This window comes from Pelodiscus sinensis, chromosome 2, assembly GCF_052426305.1.
Source record: "Pelodiscus sinensis isolate ZL-2025 chromosome 2, ASM5242630v1, whole genome shotgun sequence".
In the NCBI taxonomy this organism is placed as follows: Eukaryota; Metazoa; Chordata; order Testudines; family Trionychidae; genus Pelodiscus; species Pelodiscus sinensis.
In genome coordinates this window covers 28404011-28422666 of record NC_143053.1, presented here as the reverse complement: position 1 = coordinate 28422666, position 18656 = coordinate 28404011, and the positions used below count along the sequence as shown (strand labels likewise).

Below are 18656 nucleotides of genomic sequence, written 5' to 3'. Positions count from 1 at the left end.
GTCAAGACTAAAGAAGACCGAGGAACACCAGTGGGATGTGACAAATCCAGGTGGCTGGGGATCAATAAAACACAGCCTTGAATAATTCACGCTGGATGTAGAAATTTAAAGCACTCATGTACACTCCTGGAGTCTCCTAAGAAAAGTATTGCCATGGAGAATAATTCTGGGAATTACTGTAGAAAACTCATTGGAAAGATTAGGACTATTTAGATTACAGAGAACATAAATAAAAGGGTCATGACACAGCTATATTTTTAAATGAGAAGTACAGAGAAAATCATTTGGAGCTCATGTTTATCTTGTCTCATAATACAAGAAAAAAAGGGACAGTCAACTAAACTTAAAAAGGTAGCATATTTGAAGCTGATAAAAGGAAGGAGCTTATAAACATAATGTAACTAACCTTTGGAAGTCAGTGTCACAAGATATCAGAGAGACTAAGAGCTTAGAAGGATTAAAAAAGGGATTAGTCTTTTACATGAATAATTAAAACATTCAGTTTCATTTTGTTTAATAAGGAATAATATATCTCATTCCTCAGGGCATGGGACAGCCACTAACTGCCTGAGGTTAAAAGAAGCCTTTGGTACAAGACATTGTCAGCAATATGATTAGATGGACCACCAGTCTAAAATGATATGGTGATTCTCATGTTTCTGTGTCTGCAAAGATTTGTGAATACTTTGTTGGGAGAATGATATTAAAATATTCAGGTACATACTCCTTAATCTCATAAACAGACTCATTGACTTTCATATGACTGCATGTTTCAATAAGAATTATTCACTTGAATGATGGTTAACAGGAAGAGACTTCAGAAAGGATGTGGATGCATTGGAAAGTGTCCAACGGAGGGCAACCAATATGATTAAGGGGCTGGAGCATATGAACTACAAGGAGAGGATGAGGGATTTGGGCTTATTCAGTCTGGAGAAGGGAAGAGTGAGGGGGGATTTGATGGCAGCCTTCAACTTCCGGAAAAGACGTTCCAAAGAGGATGGAGAGTGGTTGTTCTCAACAGTGATGGATGACAGAACAAGGAACAATGGTCTCAAGTTACAGTGGGGCAGGTCTAGGAAAAATTATTACACCAGGGCTACATCTACACTGGTATGATTTTCCAGAAATGCTTAAAACGGAACAGTTTCCGTTATAAGTATTTCCGGAAAAAGAGCGTCTACATTGGCAGGTTGCTTTTCCGGAAAAGCCCTTTTTCTGGAAAAGCGTCCGTGGCCAATGTAGACGCGCTTTTCCGGAAAAAAGCCCCGATCGCCATTTTCGCGATCAGGGCTTTTTTCCGGAAAAGACTACTGTGCTGTCTACACTGGCCCTTTTCCAGAACAGTTTTCCGGAAAAAGGACTTTTGCCCGAGCAGTATCAGCATAGTTTTTCCAGAAAAGCAGCTGATTTCTTACAGTAGATCATCAGTGCTTTTCCGGAAATTCAAGGGGCCAGTGTAGACAGCTCGCAGCTTATTCCAGAAAAGTGGTTGATTTTCCAGCTATTTTGCAATTAGTTCGAAACAGTGGAACGCAAACCGCTATTTTGAAATTAGTTCGAAACAGTGGAACGCTTAATTCAAATTTGGTAAACCTCATTCTACGAGGAGTAATGCCAAATTCGAAATAGCTATTTTAAATTAAGTGCTGTGTAGACATTTAATTTGAAATAGGGGGCCTCCAGCCCTTCCCAGGGAGCCCTGGTGGCCACTCTGGGCACAACCAGGAAAGCTTACTCTCCTCTCTCCCAGCCCCAGAGCTATTAAAGTGGTAGACCCTGGCCAAAGTGCCTGTGCCAGCTCCAAGCCTGCCAGCCCAGAGCCGGCAGTGGACACCAGGGCCCCTGACCCAGTGGCCCCAAAACATGAGCCAGCAAGCCACTGGCAGCCAGCCCTCTACCACTCCCCAGGAGCAGTCTGCCAGCACCCAGGAGTCTGACAGGGGCTGGAGAAGGCGGGCATCTTCCTTGTCCAGGATGGAGATCATGGACCTTATTCAGATTTGGGAGGGATGCCCCCAATGTCCATGATCTCCACAAAAGACAGAGGAATGTGGCCATGTATGGCAGGATAGCTTCCAGCCTGGCCACTGAAGGCCACATGTGAACCCAGGAGCAGGTTTGCATGAAAATCAAGTTGATCTGGCGAGACCCCTAAACCTGGGCCCTGAGCTTCCCCTCCCTCTTCTTCCCCTTGCTTCCTCCTTCCAGCTCCCTCCTCCCAGGTTTCCCCTTCCCCTCTCCTACCTCCTTTTCCCAGTCTCCCCAGAGGTTCATCCCTCTCTACCCAGTTTTGTTCAATAAACCCAGTTTCTATTTTTGAACATACGTATCTTTTGTTTGACATCAGGAAGGGGGGCTAGGGAAGGGTAAGTAGAAGGACGTGAGGGAGGAACAGATCACGAGCCCCCAGTGGGGAGGACCGGGGGGCTCTGAGGTCTCCTTGGGGTGGACGTTCTCCTGCAGGGCCTCCTGGATCCTGACAGCCTCCCGATGGACTCCCCAGATGGCAGCCTGCAGCAAGTGCAGCCAGGCTGATGGAAATGACCCCACTAGATGCACCAGCATGCCCAGTGGCAGCTCTGGCTCCATGTGGCCAAGGACTGTGGTGTCCCGAGTGTGGGCACTCAGAGCACTCTAAGACAGGACTGCTTTGCTGTCCCTCCTCAAGGTAGACAAGCAAGCAGGGAACCCTGAGAACTGTCTGTCTGGGGTGGGGGTAGGGTCCCTTTAAGCATGGAGCTCAGTTAGCCTCAGGCAGCAGCCCCACACACTAAGTCCTAACCTGATGCCCTGCCGGCCCTGGTTCCGGCCAGCCTTAACTTCGGATCAGGGTTCACTTAGTATGGATGCACTGTTTCAAAATAGGTTTTGTGTGTAGATGCATTAGTTCAAATTACCTTAATTCGAATTAACTATTTTGAATTAAGTTAACTCAAATTAATGCTGTAGTGTAGACGTACCCTGAGGGAGTCAAAGTCTGCTTTTCTGATGTCCTTCTACCTTCCCAACTAGTGAGTATTCAAAATACCCTCTGCAGAAATACCTTCTGCTCCCCTCTACTATATCCTCAGTAACAACCAGCCTCCTGGATATACTGGAAAGAGATTGCGAGATCCCCTGGACAAGAAATCCAAGAAAAGCAGAGATAATTTCCAGTAGGGACAAGGCTGGGACAGCTGAAATAAGAGTTCCAGCATATCTCTGCCTCTTTTTTTATAGTGTCTGGCACAGACTAGTTAGCTTACGAATTAGTCAGCTCCTCCTGGAAACATTAGGCAGAAAATTAATCCTTTTCCTAAGGGTAAAAGGAAATTCAAAATCTACAGCAGTATGTTGGCCTTTATTTTATAAGTGATGTATCGGGTATTTTTTTCTCTTTAGAGCATCTCATTTTATTTTTCCTGCAGAAATGCTTCAGACTTATTCTAACAAATATGATCTTATGCCAGTACCAGCTGGTATTTTTGATAACTTTTTAAGTGAGCTAAAACTTCCATTTTTATGAGGCAAATTTATTCTCAGCCACTTATATACCCTGTGAGAACATGTCAGGAGGATTTATTTTGTTGAATCAAATGAATTGTAAATTTCCAGTTTAACATATTTCAGAGCAATCCCAGAACATTAATTTAACTAATTGTTAATATTCAAATTGTCATTTTTAAAAGGTGTAATTTCAATTGTTTTTGCAAATGTATAATCATTTAGATAAATGAATGAAAAGAGCTATTGGAAATGACATTCAGGGAGAGCATTAAACACAATACTGAAAAAAACATTAAAGTGAAATTTTAAATAACAGCAATAAGCACATCTTTAAAAATATAATTCTACCCTCTGCTTATACAGAACTGTTCACCGACACAATAAATAAAATTATTTTACAAACTGGAAATTATGCACCGTTACGTGCTTTTTATGTCAAAATGCTTGCTTGCATACACAAATATGAATTGACCAAAGGCTGATAAGTATTTCATGTATATGCTGTTGCTTCCATCACCCTCATATTATTAGGGCTGTTGATTAATCACAATTAACTCATACAATTAACTCAAAAATTAATCACACAGCTAAACAACAGAAGAACAATTTAAAATGTTTAAATATTTTGGATGTTCTTCTATACAGGATACACAGTGTACAGTGCTCATGTTATATTATTTTATTGCAAATATTTGAAATAATATTTTCAATGTACCTTATAAAAGTGCTATACTGGAATATCTTTAGCATGACACTCAAAAACAAAAACAAATATTAAACTTCGGATCTTACAAGTCCTATTTCTTGTTCAGTCAATCACACAGTATGTCTACACTGCATTCCTCTTTCGAGAGAGGTATGCAAATGCAGATGAACGAAATTGCAAATGAAGCGCAGATTTGAATTTCCCATGTTTCATTTGCATAATCACGTCCAGGCACTTTTTCGAAATTCCCTATTTAAAAAAAATAATGCTGTCTAAACACGGTTATTTCGAAAGAAAACCCTTCTTTCAAAATAACTCTTTCTCCTTATAAAATGAGGTTTAAGGATTGTTTCAAAAGAAGGGTTTTCTTTTGAAATACCTGCCTCTAGACAGCGTTTCTTTTTTCGAAAAAGGGTATTTCTATTATGCAAATGAAGTGCGGCAAATTCAAATCTGTGCTTCTTTTGCAATTTAGTTCATCCACACTTGCATTCCTCTCTTGAAAGAGGAATGCAGTGTAGACATACCCTAAGAGAAAAATGTTAGTTTACATTTGCTGGAGATAATGCGGACTGGTTCTAATTTATAACGTCACCTGAAAGTGAGAACAGGCCTTCTACTGGGACTTTTATTACAGGGACTGCAACATATTTATGTGCCAGATATGCTAAACATTTTCACACCTTTGTGCTTTGGCCACCATCCCAGAGGACATGCTTCCATGCTGATGATGCTCATTAAAAAATAATGCATTAAGTAAATTGGGACTCAGTTTTTGAGGGAGAATTGTATGTCCCCTGCTTTGTTTTACCAGACTTCTGCCATTTATTTCATGTTATAGCCATATTGGAAGATGACCGAGTACATTTTGTTCATTTTAAGAATGCTTTTACTGTGGATTTGACAAAATACAAAGAAAGTACCAATGTGAGATTTTCAAAGATAGCTATAGCACTTGAGCCAAGTTTTAAGAATCTCAAATATCTTCCACAATTGGATGGATGGGGTGCAGAATATGCTTTCAGATGTCTTAAAAGAGCAACCCTCCAATGCAGAAACTATAGTACTTAAACCAACAAAAAATGAAAATCAACCTTCTGCTGGTGGCATTGAAGTCTAATGATGAAAATGAACATGTATTGGTCTGCACTGCTTTGGATCATCATGGAGTAAAACTCATTAGCAGCATGGATGCATGTTCTCTGGAATCGTGGTTGAAGTGTGAAAGGTCATCTGAATCTTTAGCACAACTAACATGTAAATATCTCTGGCAACAGCTACAACAGTGTCATGCAAACACCTGTTCTCACTTTCAGTTGACACTGTAAATAAGTAGAGGGCAGCATTATTTCCTGCAAATAAACAAACTTCTTTGTCTTAGAGAAAAAGGAGTAGAACTGAGTGAACTCGTAGGCACTAAAGTTATATTGTTTTATTTTTGAATGCAGTTTTTTATACATAATTACACATTTCTAAGTTCAATTTTCATGATAAAGAAATTGAACTAGTGTACTTGTAATACAGGAATTAATTATATTTATTTTAAAAATTATTTTTAGTGTGCAAATATTTATAATCGATAATAAATATGAAGTGAGTACTGTGCATTTTGTGTTCTGTGTTGTAATTAAAATAAAAACATTTGAAAAGGTAGAAAATATCCAAAACATTTAAATAAATGGTATTCTATTATTAACAGCTCAATTATTCGTAAGCTTCATCATAATTAATTTTTTTAATAATGTGGTTAATCAAGAGTAACAGCATAAATGGTTTTTATGCTAACAGTGACCTTCTCTAAAATATTTGTTTTTACAGTTCATATATAGAATTTTCAAATAGCCAATTATTATTAAAGCATAGAATATCTAAGTTTACAATTTGAAGACTTTATTAAATTGAAGAATTTAACAAAAACTGCTAATCAATCCACAGAATAAAATAAATTTGTGTCAAAGGTACTTTTACTGAAACTAATGAACACTATAAAGCATGTGTTGTATGACAAACTGCTATATCTATACCATCTGTCTATTTGTCTTTTCACCATATGTCTCTATATTAACTGCTAATAATTTTCTTTATATGCATCATCTGCTCTGCAAAAAGCATGTACTACTTTTACTAAGTAGGCAAACAGAGGGATGTGAATGACACATTCTTTTCACTTATCAGTAACATATTTTACCCTTGTATTAATTGGTCTTGTGTGATATTTAGTAAATATGTACCTATATGTAGGCACAAAGATGATCAGCATCTTTACCTTTCCCAATGGATAGTAACTTTTTTTTAAAGTTTGGGAGTTAAACTTCCTTTTTCTTTTACATTATTATTCAAATGTCTATGATTGCACAATACATTCTTTAATATAGGTATATTTGCACAATCCTCAAGGATAAATCCCAAATATTGCTAGTCCTTTAGACTAATGTATTCAGAAATTTACTGCTGCACTTCTAGAGGTACACTGCACAGTGTACCTTTAGGACTGGTTTAATATTAATTACAATTCACACAAACTTCAGAGTCCTTAATCCTAAAATAATTCAAACAATCCTCATTAAGGCCTCAGCATAAAGTCCAAAAATCATAACTCAACAGACCATGCTTAGTTCTTCAGCTACACCCAGAGCTCTTTCTGTCAACTTGCTCTTTCTGTCATCTTACTCCACCTGAAGCTGTCAGTCCCCAAGCTCTTGTTCGCTGGAGTTCAGCTCCTTGTCTCTGCTTGCTTTCTCTCTCTCTCTCTCTCTCTCTGTTGCTCTCTCTCACTCTTTCTTACTCCAGGCTTTCCAGGCTGTGAATGCAGCATGAATACAGCAACAAATGTATGTACCTCAGACAAGCTCCCTTCATTTTTTCAAGACTATTCTTAATTTTGTCAAGCTATGAAATAATGCTCTTTAATATAACATATAGACTATGGAAAACTGATTGATACAATGAACATTCATGATCCCATTGGCCTAAAATACTGAAATTTGATACACTCTTTCATCATGGTTTGCTGAGCACATAAAAATTGAAATCCTAACATTTGACTTTTTCATTACAGTTGACTCAAAGGTAAATTTTCCTGATGACTTTCAACCATTCAAGCAGTACAGTCTTGAAATATGGGACATTTGTTATAGTCTACTAATTGCATATACAATAATCACACATTTGAAACATGAAATTTGTATCATAGGTAACTGAATAAGTATCTGTATTACTTACTCACTAAAGATAATTTCTTCTATAAAGTTCTCATTTAGGAAGAGGTAGGAAGGCTCTAGTAGAAACCAATTATTTTTCTCAGGTTTTATCCAAGAAATGGGCAAAGAAATGTGACACCATATATATTTTAAACAAAAAGGGATTACTCATTAAATAAATAAGGAAAAGGAGGAGAGAAACACTGGTATGTTTGTTAAAGAAACAATACATTATTTCAACGTGACATCATTTCAAATGTAAAGCAATGCAACAGAGTAACTGTGAAAAGCAACAAACTATATTAAGGGTAAGGATTTTTCTTTACCTTTACACACAGGTCTATGATCACTCCACGCAGCAAACACTTCAGCAATCCTCTGACAGGTGATGCTTTTTGACCCCTGTAGCACATAGTCTTCATCACAGGAAAACTGTACTGTTGCCCCCAAGCTAAAATCAGAGTGAGAAAAAAATAATATAATAAAGTCTGTTTTATAAATAATTATTGCACTTGTTTATTAACCAACACTGTATCAGGTGTCGTGGATGTGGAGAACATTATAACTATTAGGCAACAGGAGTTCCAAAACAAACACAAAAATCACTTATTGCTAAGTTTGACAGACATTTCTTAATACAATAGAAAAGAACAGGAGAAAACTAAAAAAGCAACTTTGGAAGCATCTGTTGAAATTATGTTAATATTGGCTTCAAAAGGATGCTGCCTGTCTATTTTTCCTATACTGAGGTAACCTTTTGGTTCTTTATCCTTGGCAAACAAGAAGACAGGAAGCAAATGATGGAAAGCTAATTCAAAAAACATTTTTGAGGAAACCTAGCAAGACATAACCTATAAATATATTGTAATTGTTTTTGTGCTCTTCAAGATAAATGTCTCTTCTTGCTTCCATTAAACAAGAAAACAGGAGTCAAAATCAGCCAGCATGGACTTAATATGGAGTTCTGAAACCAGCAATTTGTTCTCCAGAATCAGAGGTTTAATTTTTAAAAAGTCTCTAGCTATTTGTGAAGAAAAATGAAAAAAAAATGTATCCAACTGTAACCAATGTTTGCAGATGACACTAAGCTAGGGGGATAGGTGGATACGCTGAAGGGTAGGGATAGGGTCCAGAGTGATCTAGACAAATTGGAGGACTGGACCACAAGAAATCTGACGAGGTTCAAAAAGAATGAGTGCAGAGTCTACCATTTAAGATAGAAGGATTCCATGCACTGAAACAGGTCAGAGATTGACTGTCTAAGCAACATTTCTGCAGAAAAGGACCTGGGGATTATAGTGGACCAGAAGCTGGATATGAGTCAATAGTGTGCCCTAATTGCCAGAAAGTCTAATGGCATATTGAGCTGCATTAGTAGGAGCATTGCAAGCAGGTAGAAGGAAATGATTATTCCTCTCTATTTGGCACTGAGCCACATCTGGAATATTTTGCCCAGTTTCAGGCCCCCCACTACAGAAGACATGAAGACAAATTTAGGAGAGTCCTGCTAATGGCAAAGAAAATTATTAATGGTCTGGGGAACATGATTTATGAAGAGAGCCAGAGGAAACTGGGCTTATTTAGTCTGAAGAAGAAAAGAGTGACAGGGGATTTGATAGCAACCTTCAACTACCTGAAAGAGAGTTTCAAAGAGGATGGAGCTAGGCTGTTCTCACTGATGGCAGATGACAGAACAATGACCAACAACCTTAACTGTCTATGATTCTGTGTGGAGATATCCATGTGAGGCTGCAGAGAGCCTGGAACAATAACTCAGTGGTATAAATTGCCCCATTCACCTCAGTGAGATATTAAGTCGATGTCCAATAATTACATATTTAATGTCAGCATTTTAGAAACTCCAATCCTGATGTAAGAGAGATGTGGGAGAATCACAGATCAGCATGATTTATTGTAAGTGACATTTTGTTTTGGTTTACCACCACTTATTTCCTCCCCAAGAGAAGGAGACAATACCAAAGACCCTAATAAAGCACAGAGACATACCAACAGCCCCCTGGGGATGAGCCAAGTGATAGCCAGTTCTATCATAATGTGAATATCTGCAGATTCTACTATGAATGCTATCATATTTTAGCAACTCACATGGGTGCACCTTATTTTGTGGGACAAAATTAGAAGAGTACCATCTCCTTCCCCTCCTCCTTATGTGACCCCTGTTTTTAGAAGTTAAACATTTGTGATGAAACTTAGCATACCACATCATACAATATTTTAGATACGTAAGAAATTCTACTAGCCCAATGTGACTATTCACATGAATAAGGATACTCAAACATAGAAGTGCTTGCATAATCAGGGCCTAAAAGTTTTGAAAATTTGATGTGAAGAATTCAAGAACACAACAACATTTCCAGAAGATCTGGGGCAAGCGCAAGGCAGAATTCTGTAGAAGCAGAAAATCAGAAGGACAATATTTTTAAGTCTCTGCCATAATATTGGCAGGGTTTTATTTCATTTTAATTACCAAATGTGCACATATACTAGCAAATAAAATATATCACATTTATGTGATAGAATAGAAACTATGTCTTGGTAACACCAAAATAAATACAGCTTGTACATTATTATGTGTATTATAGCATGTAGGGACCTCAGGTATGTCCTACCTGCTGTAGAAATACAGAAAAAAAAAACCTAGTTCACACCAAACAAATCTTTGAACACACTGATGTGAACATAAACTACTAAATGGACTAAAGGTCTTATTTCCAAATGGTACTTTTGGAGTAATTTCTTTTGGTAATATATACAATGCTCTTAATAAAGAACAATATACCATGTTAGTTCTCCAAAATGTATTCAATTTTGAATTGCTCAAGTTCCCATATTTTACACTAATTTAGTTATCCTTGATTAGCAAAAACTATGTTCTGTGGCAAATGGCCAATGCTGTTGTAATGGATTCCACACTTTCAATTTGGTGTAATGTGTCAGTTTGCAGCTCCTGTTCCTGTTCTTAGGCTCTGATCGCTCCACTAGTGCTCTGATGGGGGAGAAGGTACCTGAGATTGCTCCCTACTCTGAGTCCCAGCCCCTTCAGATTCATGGGCTTCTTACCCTCTTTCCCTTTGGCCACGATTTCTTTTGGTCCTCTGTGCCAAGGGATTCCCTCTGCTTCCCTTCCTCAATACTCTGATCCCTGGTCAATAACAGTCCTCCTCCAAACTACAGCCAGCTCTCCTTCCCTCCTCCTGTCTGACTGAAGCAATGATTTTCTATTAGGTCTCTGGATTTATTTTAATTGGTTCCAGGTACTCTAATTAACCTGTAGTAACCTCTCCTCAAGTCCACAGGGAGTAGGACCCCAGAATTGGCCTTACCCATATGCAGAATATGCAGTTGTATGGGCACCTGGAATTTTGGGGCACCCCTGGGTCTCAATCTCCACCCACCTGTCTCCTCATATTCCTGTTCTGTGGTTCTGCTTTCTCCAGAGAGGAACTAGTTAACTAAAAAGTGGAAAAGCCTGCCACAGCCATTAGCAGACATCAGACATGTAAAAGAATCATTCAAGTGGTAATGAAATCATTTACCAGGTATTTGCCAACCCCAGGTATATACCCTCAGTTTCTGAATTTACTGTGTTAGTCTACAGGACCTTATTTTACTGAGTTAGTCTACTGGACTGGGGTTCTGCCATCTTGCCTGCTAGCATACTGAGTAAGTAGGTACCCTGCCCTAAAATCTTTCCTTCCACCGGAGGTGGGGCAGAAAAAACTTTAGTAACTGGGAAGGGGGCTGGGGAGCTGGGGAGCAAGGAAATGGCCCTTGGCAGTCAAGGACTGAGGGCCTGGGAGCGACAGAAAAGGAGCCCTGGCAGCCAAGGGCTGGAGGTGCTGAGGCCTGAGGGGGAGGGAGGAAGAAAAGGATTCCTGGTCGGGCGCCTGGGAGGTGCAAAGAGGGAGAGAATAGGAAACCTGGCAGTCAGAGGCTGGTGGACTGGGGAGGAGGGGAGACAAAAATCCCCCTCAAGGTCCGAGAGGCTGGGAGGGGTGTGCTGGAGGAGAGAAAAGGGCCACAACTAGGGGTTGGGGGAGGAGAGAAAAGGGGCTCTGACAGCCATCTGGGCTGTAGAGGGCTGTGGGGGAGAAAATAGATCCCTGGGTGGCCAGGGGAACTTTGTGGGAGGGCTGGGGGCAAGAGAAAAGGACCCCTTTACCCCCTTCCACATATTCAACAACAGTAAGGTAGAAGAGTAATTAATAATGCACATTCTGATATGCTTTACAAAATATTTATGGCCTTTGTAAAAATGTTACATGTTTTCTCATTTTTGCATAGTTGCTCACACTATTTTTAATTTTTTATTTAAGTATTTGCTATTTTTGGCCAGGCATTGTGTGATACAATATAAACCATCAAGTTACATTTGCTAATTTTACAAATCAGTCATCACTTAAATCAGCACCCATTCATTCATCTTAGATGTTTTCTTAACTAAATACTCCTTGAAAAATATTCTTGTATGGAAATATTGAGATTCTGGCTCCCGTGAATGTGGTGTACAGAATCCTCTATGCAATGGGTAGAATGCTGTGTGATTCTGTGCTGAAGCAAGGCCCCAGAATAATTTAGACCATCCCATCTAATTTATGATGGCTTTCCCAGGCTGCCTGATGAACCACAGTGTGGTCTAAAATCTTCACAACTGCATGTCATGGTCCAGCCCCGCAGCCTAGATCCTAGCATGTTACAGCTTGTGAGAACATCCTCAGGAAGCAGCCTTACATCTGTCTTCCAGAGTTCCTGCACTCTGTGGCCAGATATTGGGCTTCTAGGGCTCATTAACATTGCTCTAAATCTTTTGCCAGGTACAAAGAGGCTGACATGGGGGAATGAGCTCATTCAGTCTGTTTGTTTAACAGTGCTCTTATGAATGTAAGTCGGATTCTGCAAGGGGCTGAATACTTTGAATGCCTATTGCAGTCAATGAGAATTGAGAGCAGTCAGCCTCTTGCATGATCTGGCCTTTGGAGAGTAAGTACTGCATACCTCATTCCTTAGTTGCACATGCTTGATAGTTGTAATGGCTTGATAGTTGTAATGTGCTTTCTTTCTTTAATGCCGGTTTCAATTCAGTTGACAGGCAAAAGATTTGGGCGGAGTGACTGCAAGTAAAGACTGAACAGTTCTCACTTTCATTTGCAACGATTTAAAGTATGAACATAATGGAGTTAATCATTGAATGATACTGAAGAAAGAGGAGCAAAGTCTGTAGAAAATTAGGATACTTTTCTACTTGTTTTAGGGCTTAATACAATTGGGCCCAGATCCAATCTGGGAAGTATGATGGGGTAGGCTGCCATCGAGGGCAGTAATTCCTAGTGGTCTCTCCACCCTTCGGCATGACCCTATTAGATATAAGGGTCCTGTTAAGGAATGGCTCTTGGGAAAGGAATCGTTGCCATTCTACATTTAAGGGACTGTGACGGGGTGCACCCGTCCCCATGCCCTCCTACAGATGACCCCGAGACCCTAGGGGGTGGAAGAGAGGCCGGCGCCCCTCTCCCAGCGGTGTTGTGCATACGCCAAGGTCTGTGCGCCGTGTTTAAAGGCGAGGCGGATCAGTTGGCAGGGGCAGAAGCAGCCGGAGACCCCGGGGTAGAAGCGGATGAAGATGCCGGGTCAGCAAAACGACCAGGGATGCCAGGTTGGCAGTGGCAGCCTGGGAGGCCAGTAAGAGGGGAGGACCGGAGAGGAGAGGCAGCGGGGAGCCGAGCCGCCAGAGGAACTGGGCAGCGGCCAGAGGGAAGGACCGGGGAGCCCGGACGCTAGGATGTGCGCAGAACCCGTGGCCGGGGTGCCGGTGACGACACCCCTTGGCCGTTCACAACAACCCCCAGGAGGGGCCGCGAGTAACCCCGCGACGGGCAGCAAGGCCTCCCCACCCCAAACGACTGGTGACGATTATCCAACCATGGGGAGATATACGGCTTGCAGGGTGGTAGGTTGGCCTCCCAGGAGCTCACCTATGTGGGCCGATACTTAACCCCCTTCACTGTACAAGACCAGACCAAAGGTAGGGACCAGGGCCTCCGTGAAGTCAATGTGAGGACTCGCTCCCACATGAGCTCAGGGGGGTTGGGGGTGGGGGAGATATGTGACAGGGACCTATTTCTTGCAGAAAGACCAGGGCAAGGCTGCCCTTTCCCCAAACCAGCTGTGAAGCAGTTGGAGAAGGGAAAGCAGCACAAAAGCTGCTTCCTCCATCCCAGCAGGCAGAAACCAGTGTGGGAAGGCTGGCCTGTTGAACCCTGAAGCATGAATGGTGAATTAGAAAGAGTGTTCAGCTGAAGAGAACTGGCACAACCTCAGCTCCAGGAGGAAGGTTGGAGGTGAAACTTCTGTTTGAAACAGGATAAGACTGATTAACCTACGGCGAAGAAGCCTGAGAGGTAACCACAGCTCCAGTGAAAAGGCTGAGAGGGAAGGAGGAAGATATTGTTTGACACCGTGTAACTTCCAGCCCTTGACAAAAAGAGAGGGCTGAAGAAGAGGCTTCTGATTGAAGGTGTGATAAGAATAGGGTTGAGGAGAGAACCTCCTGCTCAGACACAGAAAAGAATAGTGGTAGAGATGTAGCCGTGTTAGTCTGGGGTAGCTGAAGCAAAATGCAGGACAATGTAGCACATTAAAGACTAACAAGATGGTTTATTAGATGATGAGCTTTCTGGGCCAGACCCACTTCCTCAGATCAAATAATGGAAGAAAACAGTCACAACCATATATACCAAAGGATACAATTAAAAAAAAAATGAACACACATGAAAAGGACATCATTTTTTTTAAATTGTATCCTTTGGTATATATGGTTGTGACGGTTTTCTTCCATTATTTGATCTGAGGAAGTGGGTCTGGCCCACGAAAGCTCATCATCTAATAAACCATCTTGTTAGTCTTTAAAGTGCTACATAGTCCTGCATTTTGCTACAGAAAAGAATGACTGCTCTCAGCCAACAGATTCAGCTACTCATCACAGCCCAATTGCTGCAACAAAGGCTGGAAATATTTTGAAGGGGTACCACCATAACTAGCGTAGTGAGGAGCCGTAGATACCAAAAGACCCCAGAGACCTGGGAAAGATTTTAAGGAGCTAGGCAAAGGCAGAAGCAACCTAGGGAAAATAGCAGAGGGATTAAATCAATACTCCTTAACCACCTGAACAGAGTTTCTAGGTTGGAATCCAGAGGAGAGGGTAACTTGATTTCCTTTTCCTTTCCCCAGACTGAGAGGAAATGTACAGGCTTCATCAGAAGTAGAAGAGGTCAAATACCAATGAGGGTGGCTCAGAAAGGAGGTGACATAATGATGGCTGAGGATCTTAGTAGTACCATGGCTATGAAGGGACAAAACACTGAACTAGTGACTTCACAAAAAGCTAGACATATAGATTGGCACAAAAGATGGGAGAAGAAGACATTGCAGCCAAAAATCATACAATTGTGACGATGGTACATTCATATATTGACACTAGGTAATCTCAGAAAGTATCATTGCCATACTTTTGCAGAAGTTGAGTTTGAATACGAGTCAGCTACAGTTGTCTACATGATATTGGAAATTAAATGCCCCTCTGTGGACATATATTGCTAATAGAAGTATAAACAGCATGGGGGAATTAAAAAAAGAGTCTTGCACTCTATCACAGAGTGTGTGAAAAGTAATGAAGGTAGTTAATGGGAATGGATGATGAAATACTGTGCTAGAAAAGAAAATGAATATGCCTGACTATAGGATACATGGAAGATCAGCTTTTTAAGAGATTCAAATAGATTACACCTAAAATAAATAAATAAACCATTGTACAGTGTCCATAAATGGGGAATACAATAAAAGTTTGTTAAAACTGCTACCAGTATAAAGCAAGAAGATGAAATGAATCAAGCAGCACAACCCTAAACCACTAAATTAATTTGATAGCTAGTGAACCATTATCTATGCAGGGAATTCAAAGAGTAATGAAACATTCTGTGTGTCAGAATTTGAACATGATTCACAGGACTTTAAAGAAAAGTTTAGGACTTAAAAGTATAGCTTCAGCAATCTTAAAATGCAGTCCTGATCTCTATTTCTATAACTTTACCTACAAAGAAAAAACAAAGTCTGATTTTCTAGGGAATACATAGTGAATTTATTTTTATCCTTAAAGAAAGTTACAAGTAAATATGATTGGTTGCTTTTCTTGGAGATTTAAATTATGTAAATATATGTAAATTAGAATGGATCCTTATTCCCCCAGCAAATTGTCAACACAGTTGTCACTTATTCCCTAAGCAGTTGTGTCCAGACTTTGAATATCTGGGGAAATTAAGACTTCCCAAATGGAATAAGCAAACAAAGTCTGTGATATACATTGTGGAATTAGGATCATTAAAGAAAATGGGTAAGCTTTCCAAAAAGATATTGACTCCTGTTTGAATTCTCTTAAGGCTTTAAAAATCACAATATTACAAGTATTCCTGGACTATTTATCAGAGATGTGGCTCTGTAATCCTCCATCATTATGTCATAAACAGTTTTGATTAAGAATTGGTAAAACAGAAAGAAACTGTTACTTTTATTGTAAGTATTGTTCTTCCAGGTGTGGGCACAGACATGTAGTTCATTCAGACTATCTCGTGTACCCAAGCCAGAGAATGTTGCGTAGCACTACCGAGAAGAGAGGCATCCTGGGACACTAGCTTCTCCCCTGACTATTTAGGAGGAGCATCATCTTGAACTCTCCCCAGTTCCTTTGCACCAAACACCAAATATAGAGACACCCCTGCAGAGGCTCCAACCTTCCTTGGCCCCAGCCACAGAACAGGGACTAGGGGGTGGTAAGCAGGCAGCACATAGCTTCAGCCTTCTCTGACAATGGCCAGAGCACTGGGGAGAGGGAGGGTGAGCAGTGCTCCAGCCCCAGCCTTCCCAGCCCCTACAGAGCTTTCAGCATGGCCCTGGCCTTGATGGGGGTCTGAATTCCAGACAGCCCTGGGGAAAAGGAATTGCAGAGGGTTGGAGGCTAGGGGTGGAGTATGGGTGGAGGTAGGCTGGCAGTTTGGGAAGGCATTGCCTTCGCTTCCCTGTTATACCCACCACCCATAGTTTTCAACTAACCTATCAGGGGTGCTATGGATGCTGTCTTTTTGGAAGCATCAAACTTAATTTGAGTGTCACAGTCAGAAGAACTTGACATTGTACAGAGGCTTCATCCCAGACAGGGCAAACAAATGTCAGAATCATTTGAGACCCAATACAAGGACAACATCAGTATTGTGGATGAACTCTTTGGTTGTGTCTAGACTGGCAAGTTTTTCCGCAAAAGCAACTGCTTTTGCGAAAAAACTTGCCAGCTATCTACACCGGCCGCTTGAATTTCTGCAAGAACACTGACGATCTCATGTAAGAAATCAGTACTTCTTGCGGAAATACTATGCTGCTCCCGTTTGGGCAAAAGTCCTTTTGCGCAAAAGCTTTTGTGCAAAAGGGCCAGTGTAGACGCTCAGATTTGTTTTGCGCAAAAAAGCCCCAATCGCGAAAATGGCAATCAGGGCTTTTTTGTGCAAAAGCGTGTCTAGATTGGCCACGGATGCTTTTGCGGAAAAGTGTCCGTGCCAATCTAGACACGCTTTTTGCAAATGCTTTTAACGGAAAACTTATCCATTACAAGCATTTGCGGAAAATCATGCCAGTTTAGACATAGCCATTGAGTTCTGGAAGAGGCATCATTTCCATCTGGCACTGAAACAAATGACAGTGCCAGAGCCAAGGCTAGGATCAACCCTGATCAGAGGGTATGTAGCATAGATGTTTTCACTGCTGAAGATAGCATTTGCACCAATGAGCTCATTGGCACTACAAACAACATTGGCTTCAACTCAGCACTCAGAATCTTGATTAGCGCAGAATATGGCACTGAAGCCCTGCAATCTGACCAGACTATGCCAAGAGCATAGGAGAAGATGACAAAGAAGAAGCCACAGCCACAAAAAGTCCATGAACTACTGAGGATTCTGGCTGGTCTGATGCCACCTGGTATGCCAATGGTATGGAGACAGACAGTATTTATGCAAATGTCACAGGCACCCCATATACAGATGTTCCATGGCCAATACCAGAGTTAATGGCATGTATCCATTCATTCTTAGCATGAAACCTGAGAGTGGTTAGCTGACCCTTTTACAGTCCATGTGCTAGAGAAATTATGTTGCTGATCAGCAATCCTCTTAGAAGATGATATAGAGACTCCCTGATTTTTAGAGTGGACTTGACTTGACGTTTGGATCCTTTTTCTTGGAAGAATGGAGAAAGGAGAAAGACTCTTACTCCTGTTAGGACATGGGTGGGCAATAATTTTTTACCGGGGGCCACTTCAGAAATTTTTGATGTGGCCCCAGGCCACACTGGAAGGGGTGGGGTCTCAAGAGGAAGGGGCAGGGCCAGGATACTTCTCTGTTTCCCCACCCACAGACAAGGATTGATCTGGGGGAGGGGGAGCACATGAAGACTTTGCTCCACCTAAAGGTTTCCCCTAGGCACCCATGCCCCGGAAGTGGAAGGAGACTTTGTGCGCTCCCCTATCTGCTTCCAGACCAATCAAGGCTTGAGGGTGGGGAAGTGTGCAAAGTCTCCTCCTGCTCTGCCAGAGGTGTGTGGCACTTCTAAGCACTGCAAACTCTTTGCAAAGTGGAGGAAACTTGAGACGCTCCCCTCCACCTTTCCCAGGCCCTAACTGGCCTGGGCACAGGGGAGCAGCAGGACTTCTGCAGGCTGTATCAACCTGCTTGGCAGGCAGGATCTGGCCCATGGAGGCACTTTTGCCCACGCAAGTCTTAGGAGGAGAAACATCAAACATCAGGCCTGGAGGAACATATTAGGTGGATACTGTGGCACCAGATAATCAGTGGAGGTACCCAGTGCCAAAGGAGGTCTCAAACACTGTTCTGGGCAGTGAAAAGGAAGTCATGGAATATCAAGATGAGTCTGCTCTAAAACAGCCAGGGAAGGGAGCAGAGCAACAGGGAGAAAGGTCTGCCTCTGTTGGCATAGCTAGGTGATGTTTTTTGTCTTCAATGCACTGGATGCATATCCTCCTGAGTGGAATGCACATCCACAAGAACTTTAAGAAGAATCAAGGACAGCTCTTTACATGATGGTTGATATTTAGCTTCTGTCCACCCTTTGGAGAATGTATTTCTTTGTTACCTGGTATGGAGTGAGTGAGAGATAGAAAGGACTGAATAACCAGAAGTAAG

The 18656-nt window shown here is 41.4% G+C and overlaps 1 protein-coding gene across 2 annotated transcripts in view; it reads right to left on the bottom strand.

The window, feature by feature from the left end:
- The window catches only part of CSMD3 (CUB and Sushi multiple domains 3), a 1180750-nt gene that overhangs the window by 669166 nt on the left and 492928 nt on the right, over window positions 1-18656 (bottom strand). For both annotated transcript variants that reach the window (XM_075920204.2, XM_075920205.2), the window contains one exon: window positions 7722-7846. In XM_075920204.2, coding sequence (XP_075776319.2) covers window positions 7722-7846 — 125 coding nt within the window. The remainder of the gene's footprint in view (window positions 1-7721; window positions 7847-18656) is intronic.